The 22,541-nt window shown below is 30.4% G+C and overlaps 2 protein-coding genes across 4 annotated transcripts in view; both read left to right on the top strand.

Annotated features, from left to right (window-relative positions):
- The window catches only part of LOC114936767 (uncharacterized), an 80,383-nt gene that overhangs the window by 22,425 nt on the left and 35,417 nt on the right, over nucleotides 1–22,541 (top strand). For all 3 annotated transcript variants that reach the window (XM_085485467.1, XM_085485466.1, XM_085485465.1), the window contains one exon: nucleotides 20–193. In XM_085485467.1, coding sequence (XP_085341593.1) covers nucleotides 20–193 — 174 coding nt within the window. The remainder of the gene's footprint in view (nucleotides 1–19; nucleotides 194–22,541) is intronic.
- LOC146722094 (uncharacterized) lies at nucleotides 18,667–21,904 on the top strand. Its single transcript, XM_085485471.1, has 3 exons — nucleotides 18,667–19,598; nucleotides 19,804–19,856; nucleotides 20,511–21,904. Exons 1-3 carry the CDS (start codon nucleotides 19,301–19,303, stop codon nucleotides 20,523–20,525), a joined length of 366 nt encoding a protein of 121 aa, XP_085341597.1. The 5' UTR covers nucleotides 18,667–19,300; the 3' UTR covers nucleotides 20,526–21,904.

The raw sequence follows: 22,541 nt of genomic DNA, 5'->3' as shown, positions 1-22,541 counted from the left end.
ACGATGACTTCTGTTTCAGACCTCGTGGCGGAATAGGATCGGAGCAGCCGCCGAGTAGTGACAGCGATGATTACGGCACCGCCCATCAACAGGGCGCAGGTGGTTATGGACAAAATTTGGACGTTTACACCGTGCCCAAAGTCCAGGTGTCGGGCCCACCTAACGCCGATGAATCCACTTCCGTCATCAATGGGTGAGTGAACGAACAATGTTGTCCCAAAAATGGTTGTTTCTATTTTCTGTAGTTAAATTGACAGGGTGTCTATAGCGGTCAGGGAAATCTGGAAAACCGGGCACTGTCAGGGAATTTGATAAATTTGGAATTGTCAGGGAAAAGTCAGGAAATTTTGCCGTGATTTTATCTGGTTTATTTCACAATATTTTTTTTGGCTCAATAATCTGAAATTTTTTATTAAATAAATATAAACTCTTCCTTGACTCCCAGCACGCTAATTTTCTGTGTTGTTAAAAATAGATTCAGCTATAGCGTGTTCGTTCGTTTATATTTTCATCGTCGTGTTATTTTATTTCGATGTGTTTGATAGAGACAAAACTAAAAAATTTGATATAATATAAATAAATTTGAAATTTAAATAGTGACATGTTTGTTTCGATTTTTGTACATAATGCAGATTGTATAATTGATTTAAATTTTTGTTTTAACTTCCAAATCTTTTCATCGTTGACAAAAATATGTCAAGGATTTTATGATTTAATATTGAATTGATTTATCATATAGATATATGCAAATTATATATTTGGAAAAAATAATACTAAAAAGTCAGGGAACAAATTAATTTCTGGTCTTGAGAAATCTGACAAAGTCGGGGATTTTTTTCATTGAATCTGCTGGACACCCTGGTTACCCCAAAAATGGTTGTTTCTATTTTCTATAGTTAAATTGACATGAGTGAAATTTAATATATCTAGTGAAAGAGAGAATAATTGAAACCTCGGTTAATTGTAACTAATCTTTATATGAGAGCGAGAGTCAGAGTCCGAGAGAAATGATTAATGATGCTTTGATGAATGTTTATAATTACAAGCATTTTAACTCACTCACAATTAGTGAGAAAGAGACAATAGAAGGAATTTTTAATCTTAAATAAATATTTAAGATTGAATTAACTGATTGGAGGTGTTACACAAACAGTTCGTGTATTTAAATTGATGCATTTATTCTTGGAGTAGAAACGATTTTATAAAAATAAATTGCGTGTATATAAACATGAACGATATAATCTCATAAAGATTCTAATCGACAGTTTGTCGCACAGATAATTATGGATATGAAACAGGTTCTCTTTTGAATTAATGATTCTTACATCATGCAGTTTTTACTGCATAATATCTTAATAATACATTTCTAAGATATAAAATATGATTAATGCAATGAGATATTTTGTATAACAAAATAATACTAATAATTAATAATAATGAGAATTTACATACTTTGTTTAATTTAATAATTTTTAAAAAATATCGCAAATTTTTATATTACAAATAAAATATCTTTTTTTATTATACATTAATGCAAAATTATTCTATTTTTTTAAATTTTATTCTATTTAAATATCTCATATGCATTTCAAAACTCGACGATCAAGATATGTAATATTTTAATTCCAATTTACATTACGAACACCCACAAACTTTGAATTTTTATCACCAAGTATTTTAGCAAAATTGTAATTTTGACTAGGGAATGCGTATATCACAGACAGAATTTATTTTTAGAATTTACCTCGAAAATTACGGTAATCGTGGGATAATATGGTATTGGAAGAATTTTATAAAGGTTTCTCTGTGATTAATATTTACCATAATAACACATATTAATATCTAAAAAATATCCAATTAATTTTACATATTAATATTTTTTATCGTGGTAAATATTAATCAGAAAAATTTATATATAAAATTCTTCCATTACTTACTATACATATTGTCCCACTATTTTACCATGATTTTCAAGCGATTAATTTTACATTAATATTTTTTATCATAAACTCTTAAGAAATTCTTTCAATACTATATATATATCGTCTTACCATTTTACCATGATTTTGAAGGAACATAATTCCAAGAGAAAATTCTCATATACCGACCGATATACGTTTAATCACCATAATAAGCGCGCGTGCGACTTTAATGAGCCGACCACTAGCGGAGTTTCCTCTTGCGAGTGCGTAAATGAGGCGCACAGGTGCTCCGTTGCGAAGTAGCAACCAGATACGCGGCGGATGATAAATGAACGATTGGCGCGTCGCGTTTGATAAGCGCAGCGTCGCCGCGAGATATCGAGCTCGCGCGTTTCGTATATTTTCGTATCGTTCGGTATCTCGCCGCACGTCGCGGCGTTTATAACAAAATCGCCTTCTCTCCTTATCGCGCCGCGAAAAAAAATGATACTTATCGCCCGGCAATTAAAGAGTTCCTCCGCCGATTATTTCACCGGGCGAAGACGCGAAAATTTTCGGTGACGCGATATTCTAAGATTCCCGAGAAAGCGAGGAGAAAGTTCGATCGAGTTGAGTGCGATTTTCCGCGGTGATGATGAGGACTCGCAAAACCAGGACGGCGATGCGAATCCGCCGATTCGCGCTTCGTAACAATAATAAGGAGAGTGCGTCGGTGGTGTCGAGGATCTCTCGAAATTGTAAAATACAATTGTTGAGGAACTACAACGTCGCGTTGCACTGGCTGAGAATTAGGAGATCGGCGATACGCGATGAGGGAATGTCGTGCGTGTTTCAGGAGGAGAAGACGTGTCTACGGATGTGTGAAAGTGCATCGCAATGGTGAGTGCATCGCCGCGATGTTCGTACGAGCTAATTAACGGGAAGAGAAAGAGGAAAAAGTGCTTAGAAATTTGTAATAATTATGGCACGAAAAAAATTAGCTACTATAGCTAAATTTTAGTTGTTCCTATATATATTACACGTGAAATTTAGCTATGATACACTGTAAAAAAATATGTAATATATTACACAAAAATATGTAAAATTACATAAATAATAAGTGTAAAATTACACGATAAATAATAGAAATTTTTACCTTTTTATTATTTATGTAATTTTACATATTTTTAATGTAATTTTACATATTTTTTTTACTGTGTAGTTAGTATTTTTTAGCTAGAATTCTCTGTTTAGCTATAGCTAAAAAATATTAGTTACCAAGCTGTCCTAAATTTCAGATTGTAATATAGGGACAGCTAAAATTTAGCTACGGTGGCTAGTTTTTTTTCCGTGAATTATATAGGGGGAATTATTAAAAAAGCTAATTTTTTTATAAAAACATCTGCAACATATATATACACACGCATTTGCGCGTTTGAAAGTAATTTAGAAGATTTTTTTAAAGACCATTATTCGATATTTCTAATCTTTTACATTTTTATGTTTATGTATACGTGATTAAAATTTTAGTAATTTTTACGGTATAAACTGACGTTTTGTTCTCGCAAAAGCTTATCAATTTACGCAATTAATACTTGACCTGTTTATGTCATCAGTGATGGATGCATCATCGATGAAGTATCCTTTTAAGGAAAGATGATTTGTTCTTTCCCACAAGCCTTTCTTATTAAGATATTAAAGAAGCAAGTAGACGTTAGAGCTAATGAAAATAAATTTTAAACTTATAGTTTTATTTTCTTTAAATGTAGCGTAGCAAAACTTTCCTGTAAAACAGCATTCACTTGGAATTTTATCTAATATATTTGAATAAATAAATATTAAATTACGAATATAATCAATATATATATATATATATATATGTATATTAATTATATTCGTAATTTAATATTTATTTATTCAAATATATTAGATCTATTCGTATATAATTTAATATTTATTTATTCAAATATATTAGATCTATTCGTATATAATTTAATATTTATTTATTCAAATATATTACATAAGATTCCAAGTGAATGCTGTTTTACAGGAAAGTTTTGCTACGCTACATTTATATATATGTATATAAGTTTCTGCAAGAAAGAAAATTGTCATTTAGCGAGCAAATGTAATTATCTGACACGTATTTCTTATCGGTTTATTCACAGTGTATTTATTCTACTTATTCTGTTGTTTTTGCCATTAGAGGATTGTTTCACGATAGGAATTGGCGACTTGATAAATGCCCAAAGATACATCCGCAATCTACTGTAATGACCGCATTAGCGGAATAAATAACGAACGTCGATTCGCACGAGTGAATGTGCGAATATGTGTGTGCATATGTATCTGCATTAAAAACTGTTCCGAATTCCTAATCTCTACTCATTGTACAAATGCAGCTTCAAGATAGCGAATGAGCGCGATAAGCCATTACACGTTGATCAATATGTTTCACGGGCCGTAAGCAAAACGCCCGTATTTTTAGAGCAATTTTTTTTCACCGTTCAAGGGCGAGATCCGAAAATAAATTGTTAAAGAATTCCTCCATAAGCGTGCCGAGCTACTTTTCAGCTTATTTGCACATTTTTTCGCAAGCAAATATAATGCGTAGATTAACATGAGAATGGAAGAACGGAGATTCTTTTTTGTGCAAATTCATATTGCTAAAACTACATTTTTTAGCGATTTCTTAAATTGCTAATTTTATCTTATTTATTATTAATTTCTTGAAAAATGTAATCTTGTTGAGAATTTCATTTTTTTAACATCTTTCTCTAAGATTACATTTCTTTAAAAATTAAATTTTTCTCAAATTAAATTTCTTTAAGATTAAATTGCTCTACTTATTGTAAAAATACATGAAATTACATAAATAATGTAATTAAATGTAATTTTACGTACTCTTTTTTACAATTATTTTTTACAATCTTTTTCGTTATTATCTGGTATCATATGTACATAACTTTGCATAATTATACATTTTTATCAATAATATTGTATATCAATCATACTTGGCAATGTAGTAATCCCTTTTACGACTTAACTAACTTGTACTAATTTTGTATGTTTATTATATCGATCGTTATAGTGTTAGAAATTGGAACTAAGAATCTTCAAGGATTGAAATTTCTTCGTTGTTTATAGATAATATGCAAATAACTGTGACAGTGAGCGTAATTTATGACAGGGTGATAGATAGATAAGTATGTTTTTATCTGCCATCCACGACACGTCAGGGAACAAATATGAGAATTAGCTTACTAGCGCCAGCCGCGGGATCAACAATAGATTAACAAATGTAGATGTGGGATATATCTATCTATCTTTCCCTTTTGTAGAGGAACTCCATTATTCATGCTCAGCGTGCTAATGACTCTTCAACGAAATATACTCGATGTCGCTCGATATTTTTAACTTAATATATGAGTTATGGTTTAATTCATTCACACTTTCTATATTTTGTATAAACGCGAAATATATAAATATTCATATTAATATTATTTTATTTACTTTCTTGAATACATACAAACGCGAAATATTAAATTATACAAGAATCGTAAGGTATATATAGATTCATTATTTATTCAATGATTGCTATATCACGGAGCTTATTGTTGTATTAAATTCGATTAGATTGTTTTTTTTTATATATGTGGAATATTAATTTATTCTAGTTTTACGAGTGTTTTAATCAAATAATCAATTGCTAATTATAATTACTAATTATAATTATATATAGATAATGATTGCTATATCACGGAGCTTATTGTTGTATTAAATTTGATTAGATTGTTTTTTTTATATATGTGGAATATTAATTTATTCTAGTTTTACGAGTGTTTTAATCAAATAATCAATTGCTAATTATAATTACTAATTATAATTATATATAGATAATGATTGCATTTTACATATAGCACATTTATCTTCTCGCTCGAATCTCAGAATACGAATGACAACAAATCTATGTCTACCAACCTGTCAACTATATTCCACCAACCTGTCAACTCACCATCACATTAACTACATCCCGCCTACGCGATACATTCCAGTCTTGTTGTCATTCATACAGTGAGATTCGAGCGAGAAGGTAATGACGTATCACGCCCTATATATGTGTATTATCGTATTATCATGCGTAATATTATGCAAAATGCGATGATTCTATATAATTATAATTAGTGACCATCAGCCCGCATGATTGATTATTTTAAAATTCCTCGTAAATTAATCTTCCGCGTACGTCAACTATTTTATTTAGAGAGACAAATATATTTCATCCGATTATTTCATCGCTCGACTTTTCGGCAATCTAAATAAAATTTGGATTGAAAACGCGCAGTAAAACAATCGAGTTGCACAATCAAGTATTTAATGACAATATAAGCTCCGCGATGCATCAATCGTTTAATAACTAATTAATATATACGTGTACTTTTTTCAATGCTTTTATAATTTCATATTTTACGTACGTCATACATTGAGTAAAATATTTCGGCAATGAATTATCAATAATAATAATAATAATAATAATAATAGTAATAATAATATGCGACCTTAGTGTTGTCTATTGTTGACGTGTTTCAGCTTTGTTATCATTCACATGTCAACGCTTGAACAGGTAAATAGCGGAATATTTGGTATAATAATATGATTAATAAATAATTGACTTCTAAATTAACTGTAAAATATTGTGAGGATAAATTTCGAAATGCATTTTTCGCGTAATTAATTAATTTAATCAAATAAGAAGCAAAGCGACAGGAATCAAAATTAAAAATTATCTTTCTTTGCGACTTTTACGGGCAACAATAATTTTTTTAAAAATACTCAGAGTCAAATATATTTCGTTCGATGTTTTATCCTTTGACTTTTCGACAATCTAAATATATAACTCGGATTGAAAACGCGCAATAAAACGATCGATCGCAGGCTCGAATAAATAAAATAAAAATAAACTCTGCGATACTTTAATTGTCTAATTAATCTCTACGTCTGAAAATTCTCGTATAATTGAATATTCCCCTTATATACTTGAGTATTCAAAGAAGTAAATGAAAATGATTTTATTATTACGCTTTTCCGCGTCATTAGGCTCGTAATTTTCGAAATTGCGTCTTTAAACTCGGAAGAACCTAGCGAACTTCTAAATCCGTCGGGCAATAATGGAAGATGAACTTTGTATGCGATATCCTCGATTTAGATCTGACATTCGGGCGGGCCAAGGCGACAGCGCTCGTCACCGTTAATGCTTAAATGAGTTTGCATTTAAACTGTCGTACAGCCAAAGTACATCGCTGTTGAGACGAATTTATCGCTGTCAATTACTCGCTATATCCACACAGTCCGATCCTTGGTCCGAGTTTTAATAAAATTCGGGTCGGACATTTTAACGATCGAATTATGTCCAAATTATACGTGTCCCGCAATTATCTCGCGGACGAAAAAAAATCATTTGATGGCGGGATATTTATTTATACTTTATATTTTATTCAGTTAATTATATTATATTTAAAATTTATAATTTTATCTGGCGGTCTGTCAATCCAGATGTCCTATATTTTTTTAAAGCTGTTTTAATAACTCTGTATAAAAATAATAAAATTTAATAAATCGTTATAGGTACCTAAATATATCCTTAATCTTTTCTGACAGTAATATGCAATGTTTAACTCAAATTTTTTAAAGTGTAAAAGAATCAAGTTGACAATTTCTTTTATACGCGCTCAAGATTTTTTATTTATATTTTATTATCGACTATTATACGAGATCTCATTATAATCTCGTCCTATATTTTTTTAAAGCTGTTTTAGTAACTCTGTATAAAAATAATAAAATTTAATAAATTGTCATAGGTACCTAAATATATCCTTAATCTTTTCTGACAGTAATATGCAATGTTTAACTTAAATTTTTTAAAGTGTAAAAAAATCAAGTTGACAATTTCTTTTATACGCTCAAAATTTTTTATTTATATTTTATTATCGACTATTATACGAGATCTCATTATAATCTCGACATCGCAGTATCCTAAAAAAATCTATTTTCATACAAAGTTGCTAAAATAGCTGACAAGGTTTATCGCTGCGCTAAAATTTTCAAATCGTGAATCGAAACGCTTTCGCAGTTTTTCATACGTTGTCTATGCAATAACTGGTATAATTATAATGGCAATCAACAACAACATAGCCAGTCGTATATATCGGTGCCTATATGGACGAACATCCTGTCATGCTTTTGCAATTAAACGCACGAAAGAGTCGTATATTCGAATCGTTACGATTGAATATATATCGGTACTGTCCCGGGAAAATTTTTTCTATATAATTATATATAAATAATTATATAATTATACATAATTATATGTGAAACATATGTCTATTTTTATACATAATTATATCAATTTATGTGTAAATTATAAGGGTTCATATATAATCATGTCAAAATATATGAAATATTATATTATTTATATATATGAAGAAATACTTACTTATTATAACAAATTTATAAAATTATATATAAAAATATATATATAAATTTATAAAATATATATAATATATATATATATATATATATATATATATATAATTAATAAAATATATATAATATATTTATAAAATATATATAAATTTATAAGATTATATATAAAAAGATTATATATAACAAAATTTATAAAATTATATATAAAAATATATATATAAATTTATAAAATATATATAATATATTTATAAAATATATATAAATTTATAAGATTATATATAAAAAGCACTTTTATCTAATGATGTATGTAGGTATTTCATATATAATTTTGCGATTATATGTATAATTTTATACATTTCTATATAATTTTATATTGTTATATATATAAAAAATTGTTTCCCGGGATTTCGTCACTTCCGTAGAATTTTCCACGATCGCGCCGTCGACGACGCGCGAGCGTATCCCATCGTTTCCCAGGAGTATCGATTATTGCCATTTAGCGAGAGAGAAGCGGGCGAATACTGATGGAGAACATACACGCATTCGACAGATTCCCGATCGCGCAATACGGCCGTTTCCTCTTCCGCGTGCTGCCAATAAATTAACGTTATTTACGGACACAGTCGCAATCCCTCTCCCGCTTTTCCACCCCGTGGGAAAACCGCTCGACATGTAGATTGCGATGGAAAACCTTGTTGCATTATGCCGAGCGTTTATTTTTTATGATTATTACGATGCACCGTTAGCCAGCTAGAGATAAAGAGGTGTTGCAGAAATGCGAGAAACGTTGCTCCATAAGAAAATATCAGCGCGAGTTTAATGACGACGCGGAAACTAATCAGCTGCTTCTCCTGAGAAATGAAACTTGATGGAAAGAGTCCGTAGGATTTTTCCAGAAGGCAGCATTATTAATTTTTTTTAATTAATTTTTTTGTTATTTCGTTTTATTTTTATTTTTTTAATGTTAAATATGCAAATAAATTTTAGTGTTTATTCAAAACGAGAGCAAATGCTTAATTTTTTTACTGATTTCAAGGGGAAGCAAACGTCCTTCTTTAAGAACATAATTAATTCTTTTGGATTTTTAATTCTTATTCTTTCTTAATTTTTTAAATTTATTTTTTGTCATTTTGTTTTATTTTCATATTTTTTATATTAAACATGCAAGTAAATTTTAGTGTTTATTCAAAACGAGAGCAAATGCTTAATTTTTTTATCGATTCCAAGGGGAAGCAAATGTATTCTCGTACGGATGTCCATGATGGAAAGTATCTCTTTTTACCGGAAATCGGCCTCGCCTAAAAGGGCGAGATTTATTTGCGAATCGAATCGCGTATTCGCGTGTTCCGGAAGGAATCGCGATCCATTATTGGGGATGAATTAGGGCAACCGCAGATTTTTCTATATGATTTCCCTTCGCGATTGTGTGATCGCACGTTTGTTTTCCTCTCTCACGAAATGTAATCCTATAAGGTTTCGCTGGCTTTGATATTAAGGTTAATCTGCTTGATCTAGTTTTCTCCCAGGTTTTGTATCTGGCATTCGATTTTCTCACAGGGTAGTGGGACATTAGTTGGAATGTCCCACACGCTGGAAAGCGGACTTTCTACGCTTTTTTTTTTTTTTCATTGCGAGCGAACGAGCGCGATAATCAACTCACTCCTGATTGGGATATTTTATTCCTGACGTGCATAATTAATTTCGAATTTAATTTAAAACTAAATCTGATTTATTTTTATTTTAATAAATTCTCTTCTATTTAAATTTAAAATCGAATTTTTAATAAATTCATGATTTTCATATCTTTCCATCGCATCGAGACTTAATTACTTCTAGACGATTATTTATATATTCTTCTGTTTGTAATATAATTCCGATATATTATACATACATAATTCTTTTTTAATAGAAAGCGTCCTCTTTCGACGTTACTCAACATCCGTTGAAATTAAGTTCAATATTTTCATAAGCGGTCATGAACCTAAGATTACGTCGGCTTTTATTTTGCTTCTTGATATCATTATAAAGATAGATCAAGTGGCGTCTGAACATGAATCAATGTTATCACGATGGCATTAAAAATCTATTAGATAACCTCTGTCCTTTTTTCTTTATAAAAACATTATATCATGATGTATTACGCTCTGATTAAATACACTTCTTTTGATTTAATGTTGTGAAATGAGTTCACAAATAGTTTTCAAGTCATTCATTCTTCATCAAAACATTACACGAGGGGAATGTATAAACCGGATGTTTGGAATTAAACATTTTAATTTTAATTTAGGATCTCTCGCTCTTTTAAAATAAATAAGAAAGATTTAATCATTTAATAAAATATGTCCATAAATGCTTTTTATTAGAAGACATATTTTCTTCCTTGTTTTGAAACCGTAAATTCATATTTTAAATTGGGATATTTAATTCTAAAATATTGTATATATAAATGACATTAATTGAGCAGGATGTGGGATCACATATCCTATTAAAAGTTCTTCTACTTTGAGGACCCGCATTATTATTTCGACAAAATACGATGTAATTTATTAAGGAACAATATTTTTATCTGACATATTACTTGTCATAATATTATAAAGTTTTACTTGTAGTATTTATAACTCGTGATCTTTTAATATACATACATTAACATTATAAAATTTGCAGTTTAAACTTGTTGTATAATTTATGACAACTTATATTTAAATCTACACTGCTAATGTTTCTTGATTTTCCAGGACGTGTAAATAAAATTAGCATTAAATTCTGTTACTAATTCAAATCAAAATTAATCTACATCCACACAAAAAAATTGGATCATATATTGAGTGCAATGTACAGTTAAGTTTTTAATATTACTAGCAATATACATATATTAATTTTCTGACGCCGGGATTAAAATCAAGAAAGGATGCGTCGCGTTTCTAATTTATTCGGGCTGCGACATCCGGTTAAAATATTTATTTGTTGTAATAATCGGCCTAGAAAGAGAACTCGTTTGTCCGTAGTCTTCTTTCTTTTCGTTCACGTTGATCTTTATGATGCGACGTTTGTGTTCGATTTTATGACGAGGAAAGATCAGCCCGACGAATAATGAACTTTTCGGAGATGTCTTTGTATAAGTATGAATGACAGTTTTATTCGCAATTTGTTTAGAAAATATGTATGGGTAGGAGAAGGAGAATAGAAGTCTTAAATATTAATAATTATTATTAATTTTCTTTTATTAATTTTTTATTTTAATTTGTTAATTTATTAATTTTAGTAATTTAATTTATTATTAATAATAATTATTATTATAATATTAATATAAATAATAATAATAATAATTATTATAATATTAATATAAATAATAATAATAATTTTTATTATAATATTAATATAAATAATAATAATAATAATTATTATTATTATTAATAAATTATTATTATTAATTAATTATTAATAACAAAAATCCTTTAATGATGATTTATACGAATTTAAGGGAAAAAATTGCCAATTTGTATTTCGGTGCTGTTATTTACAATATAAGATATTTTTGATGCACGCGTAAAAAATGTCAATTATATCGTGTATTGCAAAATGAATGATTTATTGCGGCGTGTGATTTTGTTGATTCTTTTCGTTCGGTATCGTTTAGAGGATTATTTTTTTTCGTCGCTATATTGCGTCGATGATAATGCGATGTTTTGAAGGCGAAAAGTCGAAACGAATAACTTACGAGCTTTATTATGCTGGATAAACTAAAGAGGAAGCGAGAGAGAAGGACAGAGAATTGCAGTGCAATGAACTGTCATTCTTGCCTGCTACGAGACTGCACTTATCGCGCGATATCAAAAGGCACTAACAGGCGTGTGTGCACAGCTGATAAACGAGCAAATTGCAACTGCGTTCTGGCTGAATCGCAACGGTGCATTTTGCGGTTAAATCCATCGATCTTAAACTGCAGAGACGAATGTAACATTCAAATGTTGGGCAAAAATCAAATCGCTCTTTTTAGGAAAGCTGAGGAGATTAAAGTAGATATACAATATAAAAATATCGCAAAAGTACATATTAAGAAGATATAACATTTATGATTCATATCATGATCTATCTCTATCTAAATATGCAAAACTTACATATAAAATAATTTAATAAAGTTTTGATGAAGTTTCATTTTGTAGCTAATTTCTCGGTTAATTTATTGCATTTTATTTCTGAACTTTAATTTCAGATTGTATTTCAAAAATATTTAAAAGTTTAACATTATCAAGTGACAAAGGACAAACTTTGCGTTGTAGAAAAAAATAAAAATGATGATAATGAAACTTGAACTAGAACTAACATTCGAATGTCACATTGTAATTCTTTTATATTGCAAATAGAATGGCGCTGCGAGGATTAATCGGAAGAATGTATTTTTTAAAAATAAATCTTTAGACATGATTCGTAAGAGAAACATAATTCGGACATGTCAGTTATCGTTACCGTCTGATTCGCATCAATTGTATCGCGTACAGCAGTGGTACAAAGCGCGAAAGAAGATACGAAGCCAGGCTGAACATGACGCAAATCCAACGTCGATGTCGCGTGAGGTTTCATCAGGATCGCGTTATATGTCGGATCAATTAAATGTCTCCTCTCGGTTTTTATTTCTGGCTGCGTTAGTAATATCGTTCCTATTCGGTCCGTGACTTTATTAGATCATATGATTTGTGGATACACTATCTACTCTTTAAAAAATATGTAAAATTACATAAATAACAAGTGTAACATTACACGATAAATAATAGAAATGTTTACCTTTTCATTATTTAGCATGTAATTTTACATTTATTATTTATGTAATTTTACATATTTTTTTAAAATGTAATTTTACATATTTTTTACAGTGCACGGAAATAAAATTAGCCAGCAATTAAATTTAATTATCATGTCTAAATTTGAGATATAATAACTAATATTTTTTAGTTATAATTTAACGGAGAATTCTAGAGCTAAAAAATATTAGCTGTCATAGCTCAAATTTAGACATGATAATTAAATTTCATGTGTAATACAGGAACACAAGCTAAAATTCAGCTGTGGTAGTTAATTTTTTTCCGTGCGTAATTGTTTCTTCGCGTGAGCGTGATACACTTTAGTGTAAATCGACTGTTTAACAGTATAACGAAAAAGACACGATAAGTGTCTAAAAATAGCAACTTACTTTCAAAGATATTGTTAGTATTTAATTATCGATTGCTATCATATCTTCATAGCATAAGATAATTTATTAATTAATTTAATGTTAGTTGTAAAATAATTCAACTTAATTCTTTAGAACAATATATATTTTTTAATATATATATATATGTATTAAATTTATATATTTATTTTATATATATTTATATATATTATATATATTTTTATTATATATATTATATAGATATTGATATACATATATTTTATATATATGTACATATAATCATAGAGGAAGAGAGAAAGGAGGGAGAACTTTATTTATCATAAAATTAAATTTTATGAAAAATAAGAAATAAGAGAGAGCTATTTTGATGAATAAAAATAATATATTTAATTTCTCAAACGTTTATTCGCGAAATTAAATCCGAATCTATTTAATGGCAATAATCTTTTAATTCTTTTCGAGCAAATATGATAATGCACCGTATTACGTCAAGATATATATATTAATTGTCTGATATTTATAATTACCAATTGACAACCTAATCGCTCTAAAGTTTGCACAAGTGAATAACAACCGTTCGAATTAATAACCCTCTGCAATCGAATTAATTACGTAATAATCGCTCGTGCGAAAAAAAAAAACTAAGCAGAAATTAATCGCTACACATGTACATCTTTTTCTTTTCAACACGCAGTCGCACGTTTCTGAAGGCGTTCGGGTAAATATATGGTCAATTGAGTTTTATCGATTACGGACGCTTTTTTAGCGCGCGATATACACGTCGAACTTCGATCCACATTTCTTTCTGCCGTTCGGGCGGAAAGATTATCAGCCTCATCCGCGCGCGCAGATGTTGCAGCGCTGCAGAAGCGGCGACGACGACGACGCTTTTATATCATCGCCGTCGCCTCTCCTCGCAGATAACCCGCGGCATAGATAACGAGTGCCACGCGGTCATTTTTTTTCTCACGTTATATTTATTTCGCCGAGGGAAATAAGCGCGGTTCCGCGACGTCAGTCGCGAGTCTTCCGCGAGGTGACAGTTCTCGCTTTTACACATGCAGTGACAGTGCAAACGCATCCGTGGGGAAAAAAGAGACAGAGAGTTGGAGGGAGATAACGAGAGATCCGTGTGAGCAGACTTAATCTTGCATAAACAGGTAATATATTCGCGGTCGTATGAATTCCCTGAAAGATAAATATGATTTCGGAGTAAAGTGAAAAAAGTCACTAGTCATCATTTAATTTTGTACTTTTCCTGGTTGTATTGATTAATTCTAATAATAGTTTATTGCTCGCATTCTTTATTTCTGTCTGCTTGATATTTCTAAGAAGGATATTAAATCAGTCAGATCTCAGAGTGTTAACTTTAATTGGTTCTTATAGAAACCATTCCCACACGAGGAAGATTTGATGCTTCCTCTGGTTTATATATGTATATTAAACGTTTCGAGTATTACAATATAAAACTGCGATATACAATATGAACATTACTTAACATTATATATGTAAATTATATGGTTACGTAAATTTCAACAAGTTTTGTGTAGTGAGTCATTCTTTTCGATGATAACAAACTAAAAAAAACACGATTAATCAATTAGAAATGATCAAAAATCAAGAAAATTATACATTTTTTTGTTTTTTATTTTTTATTACATTATTTCATATGTTTTAAATATTAGATGTTAAGAATTAATAATTATATACTAATTAAATAAATAACATTAATTATAATTAATATATATATATATGTATATATATTTTGTCAATAATTTATTAAAGATGCTCTTTAAATTTTCAAAGTAATCAATTTTTATTCAAATTTATTATATTTTCGACCTTTGTTGCAAAAGAGCGAAGATAATGACTTTTAAAATATGCGTATCTAATCGCGATGTATATATATATATATATATATATATATATATATATATATATATATATATAAGTGACATTATTAAGTGAAACTCCCAAGTGGAATTCGTTGTTTCTAAAGTCGTTAAACGTGTTTTACAAAATTACATGTTCAAGTTAAGCTACATTTTGCAATCACGTTTCTCCGATCACACTTATGTAATACACCTCACAAATTTCTGCACAAAGAATTATAGTATATCGTTACTGCGCAAAAAATAAGACTTGAGATATTGCTAATTTGTTTTTATCGCTTAAAAAACATTATTTTATTATATTATGTCGTATATTAATTTCATTTTTGTTCACACACACTTTTGCGAAGAGTTTCTTATCTTAATGGACTACCATTGGATTTATTATTGGCCTAAATTATTTTATTCGGCAACTAAAACAATCAATCAATTAACTTTGAAATTTCTTATCAATGACACGATTTTCAAGATGACAAAGGTTACATTTTAAAACTTCTTTTACTTATCTCGTATCATTTTTAGTTTATCGTCATCTGATTACACTCCACCTGCAAGGAACAACATCGAATATCGGCTCTATCATTTCAGATTACATAAGGTATTTTTAAATAGGCGCGGAAAATTCATTCGTTAGAGAGTTAAGGCTAATAAAAAATTCTGTCGGAGAAAATTCTCGAGTGTAAAACCGCGTTTCTTGCAATTTTGCCGACAAATGTCGCGCGCGAGTTGAATAAAAAGTTGACACGTGGTTGCAAGAACGCACTTGAAGAAAAAAAATGCGGTAATCCCGTAAACTGTCATATTTATTATGCCTCTTAACTCGCACTTTCCAAGTTATATAATCGTAAGTGCGATAAAAAAATTCTCGAACGCACTTATATCTCTATCGATTCAGCGTGAGAGGCACGCGGCATTTACACGTGTTTCAAGATATCGCACCTCTCTATGGCATTGCGGAAGTAGAAAAAGAAATTCTGTTGGGAATTGTGCGAGGCTTGCAATAATTTAGTAATCGGATCTGCGACATTCACATCAAACTACTTATGTGTCACAATCGATTTGACACAAGTAAGATTTTATACGGTCGTTTTTATTGCAAGGGAATCGATATTTTACCAGGAAATATATTACGCCGTGAATGATAAATCGATCATTTAAAAAGTATTATTTTTTTGTGTATTTAAATATTTCAATATATGATATTTATCCTATAAAGATATAAATTTTAATTATGAATTGTTTTCAAATAAAAAGTATTACTTTTTTATAGATTTGGTTTTAGTGAGATTTATCATGATGCTCAAGATATAAAACAAATTAAATTTTGTCACATTTAATGAATAATAAATAGAAAAATGTGTAGGAAAAGAAAATATTTAACTTTTATGAACATAAAAATATTAAAATTTATGTATATCGATTATTTTATAGAGAAAATTATTTTCTTTCTATTTCTCTTCGCATAAAATATTCTGTCTTTAAGGAAACACAAAACAGATTTGATAGTACCAAGACGTATGAAAATATTCTGTTATTGCTTTCACCAATATTTTAAATAAAATTCTTCTCTTTTGAATACACACATATGTGTGTCGATATATAAAAATAATAACACGTATACAATATTTTTCATATTTACAGAACAAAACATTTCTGAAATAAAAATAATTCCAAGGTTCGAAAATGATGCGAATTCGAAATAAATAACTACTTCGTATTAAATTTTATCGATCATAAAAAATTCGATGATGTCTGCCTTTTTTTAAAACTTCTCCTTTTTTCCATTTGTAAAAAACAATTACTCATATAACTGCAGTGGAAAATACCAATACTTTTGCGCGCTAGTTTGGTGTCAGTGTCTATTAAATTAAAATTTTCTGCTAATAAACTTCGAGATAGAAAACTTTTGCGTTTTATATGACAGAATATTAATACGAAACAATTGGTTAATCATCCCAACACAGCATGCACATCCAAAGGACGTTCAGAAGATATTCTGAAGATATCATTAGGCCAGATATCTTTCAGATATCTTTTAAATGTCTTTTAGAATGCATAGAGAGAATTTTATCTTATAATTTATTATATAAAAATAATTTTTTATGCAGAGTAAATTCTAAGAAAAAAAATTCTTTCCGTGTATCATGTATAGAATACTTTTCATTTTCATATTTATAAAATAAAACATTTTCTGAAATGAAAAAATAATTCCAAGTTTCGGAAATGATGCGAATTTGAAGTAAATAATTACTTCGTATTAATTTGTATTGATAACAAGAAAATTAGATGATGTCTCTGTCTTTTTTTAATCTCTCCTTTTTTCTTCCATTTGCACGAAACAATTACTCAATAAGATATAAAATATGTTCGATTAATTTTATATACACATATTTTTTATTGTGGTAAATATTAATCAGAGAAGCTCTTATAAAATTCTTTCAATACCATATATATATTGCCCTATTTTATTTAATCATAATTTTCAGGGTAAATACAGGGTGTAACTCATATACAATATTTTTCATATTTACAGAATAAATCATTGAAGTAAATTGAATCCAAGTTTTGAAAATTATGCAAATTAGAAGTAAAAATAATTTGTATATAAATTTTTCTAAAAAAATGACGTCTTTTTTTAAAATTCTCCTTTCTTCTTCCATTTGGAAGAAATAATTACTCAATAAGATATAAATATGTTTGATTAATTTTATATACACATTAATATTTTTTATTGTGGTAAATATTAATCAGAGAAGCTCTTATAAAATTCTTTCAATACCATATATTGTCCTACCACGATTACCATGATTTTCAGGCTATAAATACAGGGTGTAACACGTATATACAATATTTTTCATACAGAATAAAATAAAACATTGAAATAAATAGATTCCAAGTTTCGAAAATGATACAAATTAGAAGTAAAAATAATTTGTATATAAATTTTTCTAAAAAAATGACGTCTTTTTTTTAAATTCTCCTTTCTTCTTCCATTTGGAAGAAATAATTACTCAATAAGATATAAAATATGTTCGATTAATTTTATATACACATTAATATTTTTTATTGTGGTAAATATTAATCAGAGAAGCTCTTATAAAATTCTTTCAATACCATATATTGTCCTACCACGATTACCATGATTTTCAGGCTATAAATACAGGGTGTAACACGTATATACAATATTTTTCATACAGAATAAAATAAAACATTGAAATAAATAGATTCCAAGTTTCGAAAATGATACAAATTAGAAGTAAAAATAATTTGTATATAAATTTTTCTAAAAAAATGACGTCTTTTTTTTAAATTCTCCTTTCTTCTTCCATTTGGAAGAAATAATTACTCAATAAGATATAAATATGTTCGATTAATTTTATATACACATTAATATTTTTTATTGTGGTAAATATTAATCAAAAAAGCTCTTATAAAATTCTTTCAATACCATATATTGTCCTACCACGATTACCATGATTTTCCGGCTATAAATACAGGGTGTAATATACGTATATACAATATTTTTCATACAGAATAAAATAAAACATTGAAATAAATAAATTCCAAGTTTCGAAAATGATACAAATTAGAAGTAAAAATAATTTGTACAAATTTTTCTCAAAAATGACACGTCTAAAACTTCTCCTCTCTCTTCCATTTGAAAGACACAATTACTCATAGATACAACCGCAGAGGAAAATACCGATACTTTAGCGCGCTGGTCCGCTATCGGTCCCTATTATTCCCAGCCACTTGCTGTTACCCCACGGCGACTCATAAAGACGTGCAGGTGCGTAGATAGAGACGCACGCACGTGTAGAACGACGACGGACAGATACATCGGTATAGCGTTATAGATGCATCGCCGAGTCGCGCTGCATCGCGAGTTACGGCGAACGCGCTATAGCGCGAGCCGTATCGAGCGGCGGCGGCAAACGGCGGCGCGAGAAGAGGCGGCAATCGGCGGCGGCGCGGCGGCGGCGAAAAACGCCAGTCCAGTATCGGATAGAGACACGGCGCGTCCGGGTCGTCGTCTCGTCTCGAGCGTCTTGTCGCGCCGCGTGTGCCGCGGCGCTGCCTCATCTCGATCCCTCGAATCGATATCGAGACATCGGGACGAGAGATCGCGGGTGCATATTTATTATATATATGAAGGTGTGTGGAGATGTCGTCGTCGAATTCGCGCGGAAAGATAATCGAACGCGAGAGAGAAGGGAGCATTAACCCCCGATAACCTCGAGAGGCAACGGACTCGAAGCGCGCTGAATCGATCGATCGGCGATTTCGGTGAACGCTCGTCTCTTCCCTTCGTCGTGTCGATTTCTGATAAATCGAATATATATATATATATCTTCTGCAGGATTTCTTACTCCGAAAACGGAGGCGCGAGAAATGTTGATGAAGGCGGAGATGGTATGGATATGAGAGATTTTTAAATACATTCATCGGGGATGTGCGAGGGATAATTAGAACGTGTTTCGCGATAATTTACGAGTGGGTTTCATAGACAGATCGGTAGTAATTTTGGTTATTAAAGCGCACGCGAGGGTTGAACGCCGGATGTTTATATATAGAAATGGAGCGATTTAAATATTCTTAGAAAGAGATCGCGCGTTCGCCAAAAAGAAGCGAAATCGAGAAACTATATATATCGTTCGATAAATCTATTTTGCGGCGAGATAGAGCGTGATAAATCTGTCGACGAACAGATTTGCGCATGCTTCAGGACACAGCGATGGGGGAGAAAGGTGGATTTAATTAGTTTTAAATATTATTATCAGTCATGCGTCGCTAAATCTCGCGGTGTAAATTGCGCGGAGAAATTTATGAAACATCATTTTTTATTGATAAATATAACACTGTGTGTGTGTGTGTGTGTGAAAAATTTTTCACCAGAACAAGACTCGATATAAATAACGAGAGAAATGATTTATTTATTTGATGGGGAAAAATAAAAAATAATTATTCTTCTAATTATTTATCATTTTATAATAAAAGCACCGTTTAAAAGAGGGGCTTTTCGATGAACGGACTTGAAAAATATCCTTTAACGCTTATTTTATCAAGGGACTATACGTATGATCGACTGGAAAATAAATAAAGACTTGCGACACACAAAGTATTGACTATATACGTTTAATATATCTACGTCATCAACATCTAATACAACACGTATCCTCATATTTCTCGTGCATCGAGGAAAGATAAGATATTCAAGGTGTCTAGCGCTCAGAGAAATCTGGAAAACCGGGCATTGTCAGGAAATTTGATAAATCTGGAATTGTCAGGGAAAAAGTCAGGAAATTTTACTATTTATCTGGATTTTTCACATTATTCTATATTTGTCTCAATAATTTGAAATTGTTTATTAAATAAATATAAACTTTTCCTCGACTCCCAGCACGCTAATTTTCTATGTTGTTAAAAATAAATGCAGCTATAGCGTGTTCGTTAATTTATACTTTCATCGTCGTGTTATTTTATTTCAATGTGTTTGATAGAGACAAAACTAAAAAATTTCATATAATATAAATAAAAAAGATGATTATTTATATATTTTATAATGACTCAAGAATTTCATGATTTAACATTGAATTGATTTATCATATTATATATGCAAATGATATATTTGGAAAAAATAATACTAAAAAGTGAGGAAAAAAATGAATTTCTGGTCTTGGAAAATCTGAAAAAATCAGGGAATTTTTTTCATTGAGTCTGTTGGACACCTTGATATTAAAAGATACAAAATTTATCTCGATTAAACGAAAGACACTATTAGCTTACGATACTCGGAGAGAGAGATCACTCGACCGATATTCGATCGATTTCTAATCACTGAAAGTACTCTTGGTCAACGAGAACTCTGTTGAGCTTTGGTAAACGACTTTCCAAAGCAAAGAGAGCGAGTGTGCTTGGAAGGAAGAGACTGAAGAGAAAGAGACAGAGAGACAGGAGAGGAGAATCGATAAGTGCACGGGCTTTGTGCCTTCTTGCCGTTAGTACGCAGTTTGCGACGAGTGCTTCGCCCTTTCCTGGTTGTTGGCCTGGCAACCGCGTGGCGATACCTTAAGTAAGGGCGCCGACGTAGCACCCTGCACCCCCGACGACGCAGCCGACGACGTTTTGCGTTCTTATTCGCGTCCGTTCCTAGTCCTTCGGCGAACAGAAGGAGATTCCAGGAAGAATCGGGCTAAGTAGTCGTCAGCTGATCGAAATCCTTCGACGGAGGAAGAAGGACTTTTCAACAGCGTCTTCATCGATCATCTGGATATCTCGTATAGGTTATCTCTCCACCTCGTCATTTTATATATTTTTCCAGGATTCGAAAGTACCTTTTTGGCTTTCCTGATTGTTTAATCAGTTCGAGAAAGAGGGAAAGAAACGCGAGGAATTTTTTCGAGGGAAGTGGTGAAATTTTTGCGAAAGAGGGACAGCTCGAAAGGAGGGTGAACGTGCGAGGGTGCATGGGAGAGGTGCACAATCCTCTCAGAGAACCCATAATGCTTTGCTTCGTTCAAGGGTTCTACACAAAGGATGACTCGAAGCCGCGACGGAATAAAAGGTAAATGCAATTAACATACATGCGGTTAATAATATATATATCGAGGATATCTCGGAATCGCTCGAGATACTCTATTTTAAATATGTAAATATATATCCGGGTTTTGCGCGAAATAATTAAAATTGTCGCTTGATTCAATTCTTGCTTATTAATTCATGAGATGACGTTGGATTGATTTATTATCATATTTTGCTCCCTTAAATCTGACATGATTAAATAGATCAGGAATAAATTTATATGTAAATATGTAATATATCCTGTTTATGCATATTGTTTGTTACTTATTGTTATTTTATTGCAAAGAGTTATTAATTAAGCGTCTAAAATTACCATGATAACGAATAATTATAATCGGGAATCTAATTATTTAGCCGAGTTAGGACAATTTAAACGCGCAATAATAGTATATTCCGCTAATTGTTTATTATTATTAAACATTCTGTCATTTTATGCAAAACAGCACTGTTTAAATTATTATTACACATTTCTCCCGATATATATATATATATATATATATATATATATATGTGTGT

Source organism: Nylanderia fulva, unplaced genomic scaffold (genome assembly GCF_048542155.1).
Source record: "Nylanderia fulva isolate GAGA-0341 unplaced genomic scaffold, ASM4854215v1 Scaffold37, whole genome shotgun sequence".
NCBI classification, from domain to species: Eukaryota; Metazoa; Arthropoda; class Insecta; order Hymenoptera; family Formicidae; genus Nylanderia; species Nylanderia fulva.
This window is presented reverse-complemented; position numbering and strand designations above follow the sequence as displayed.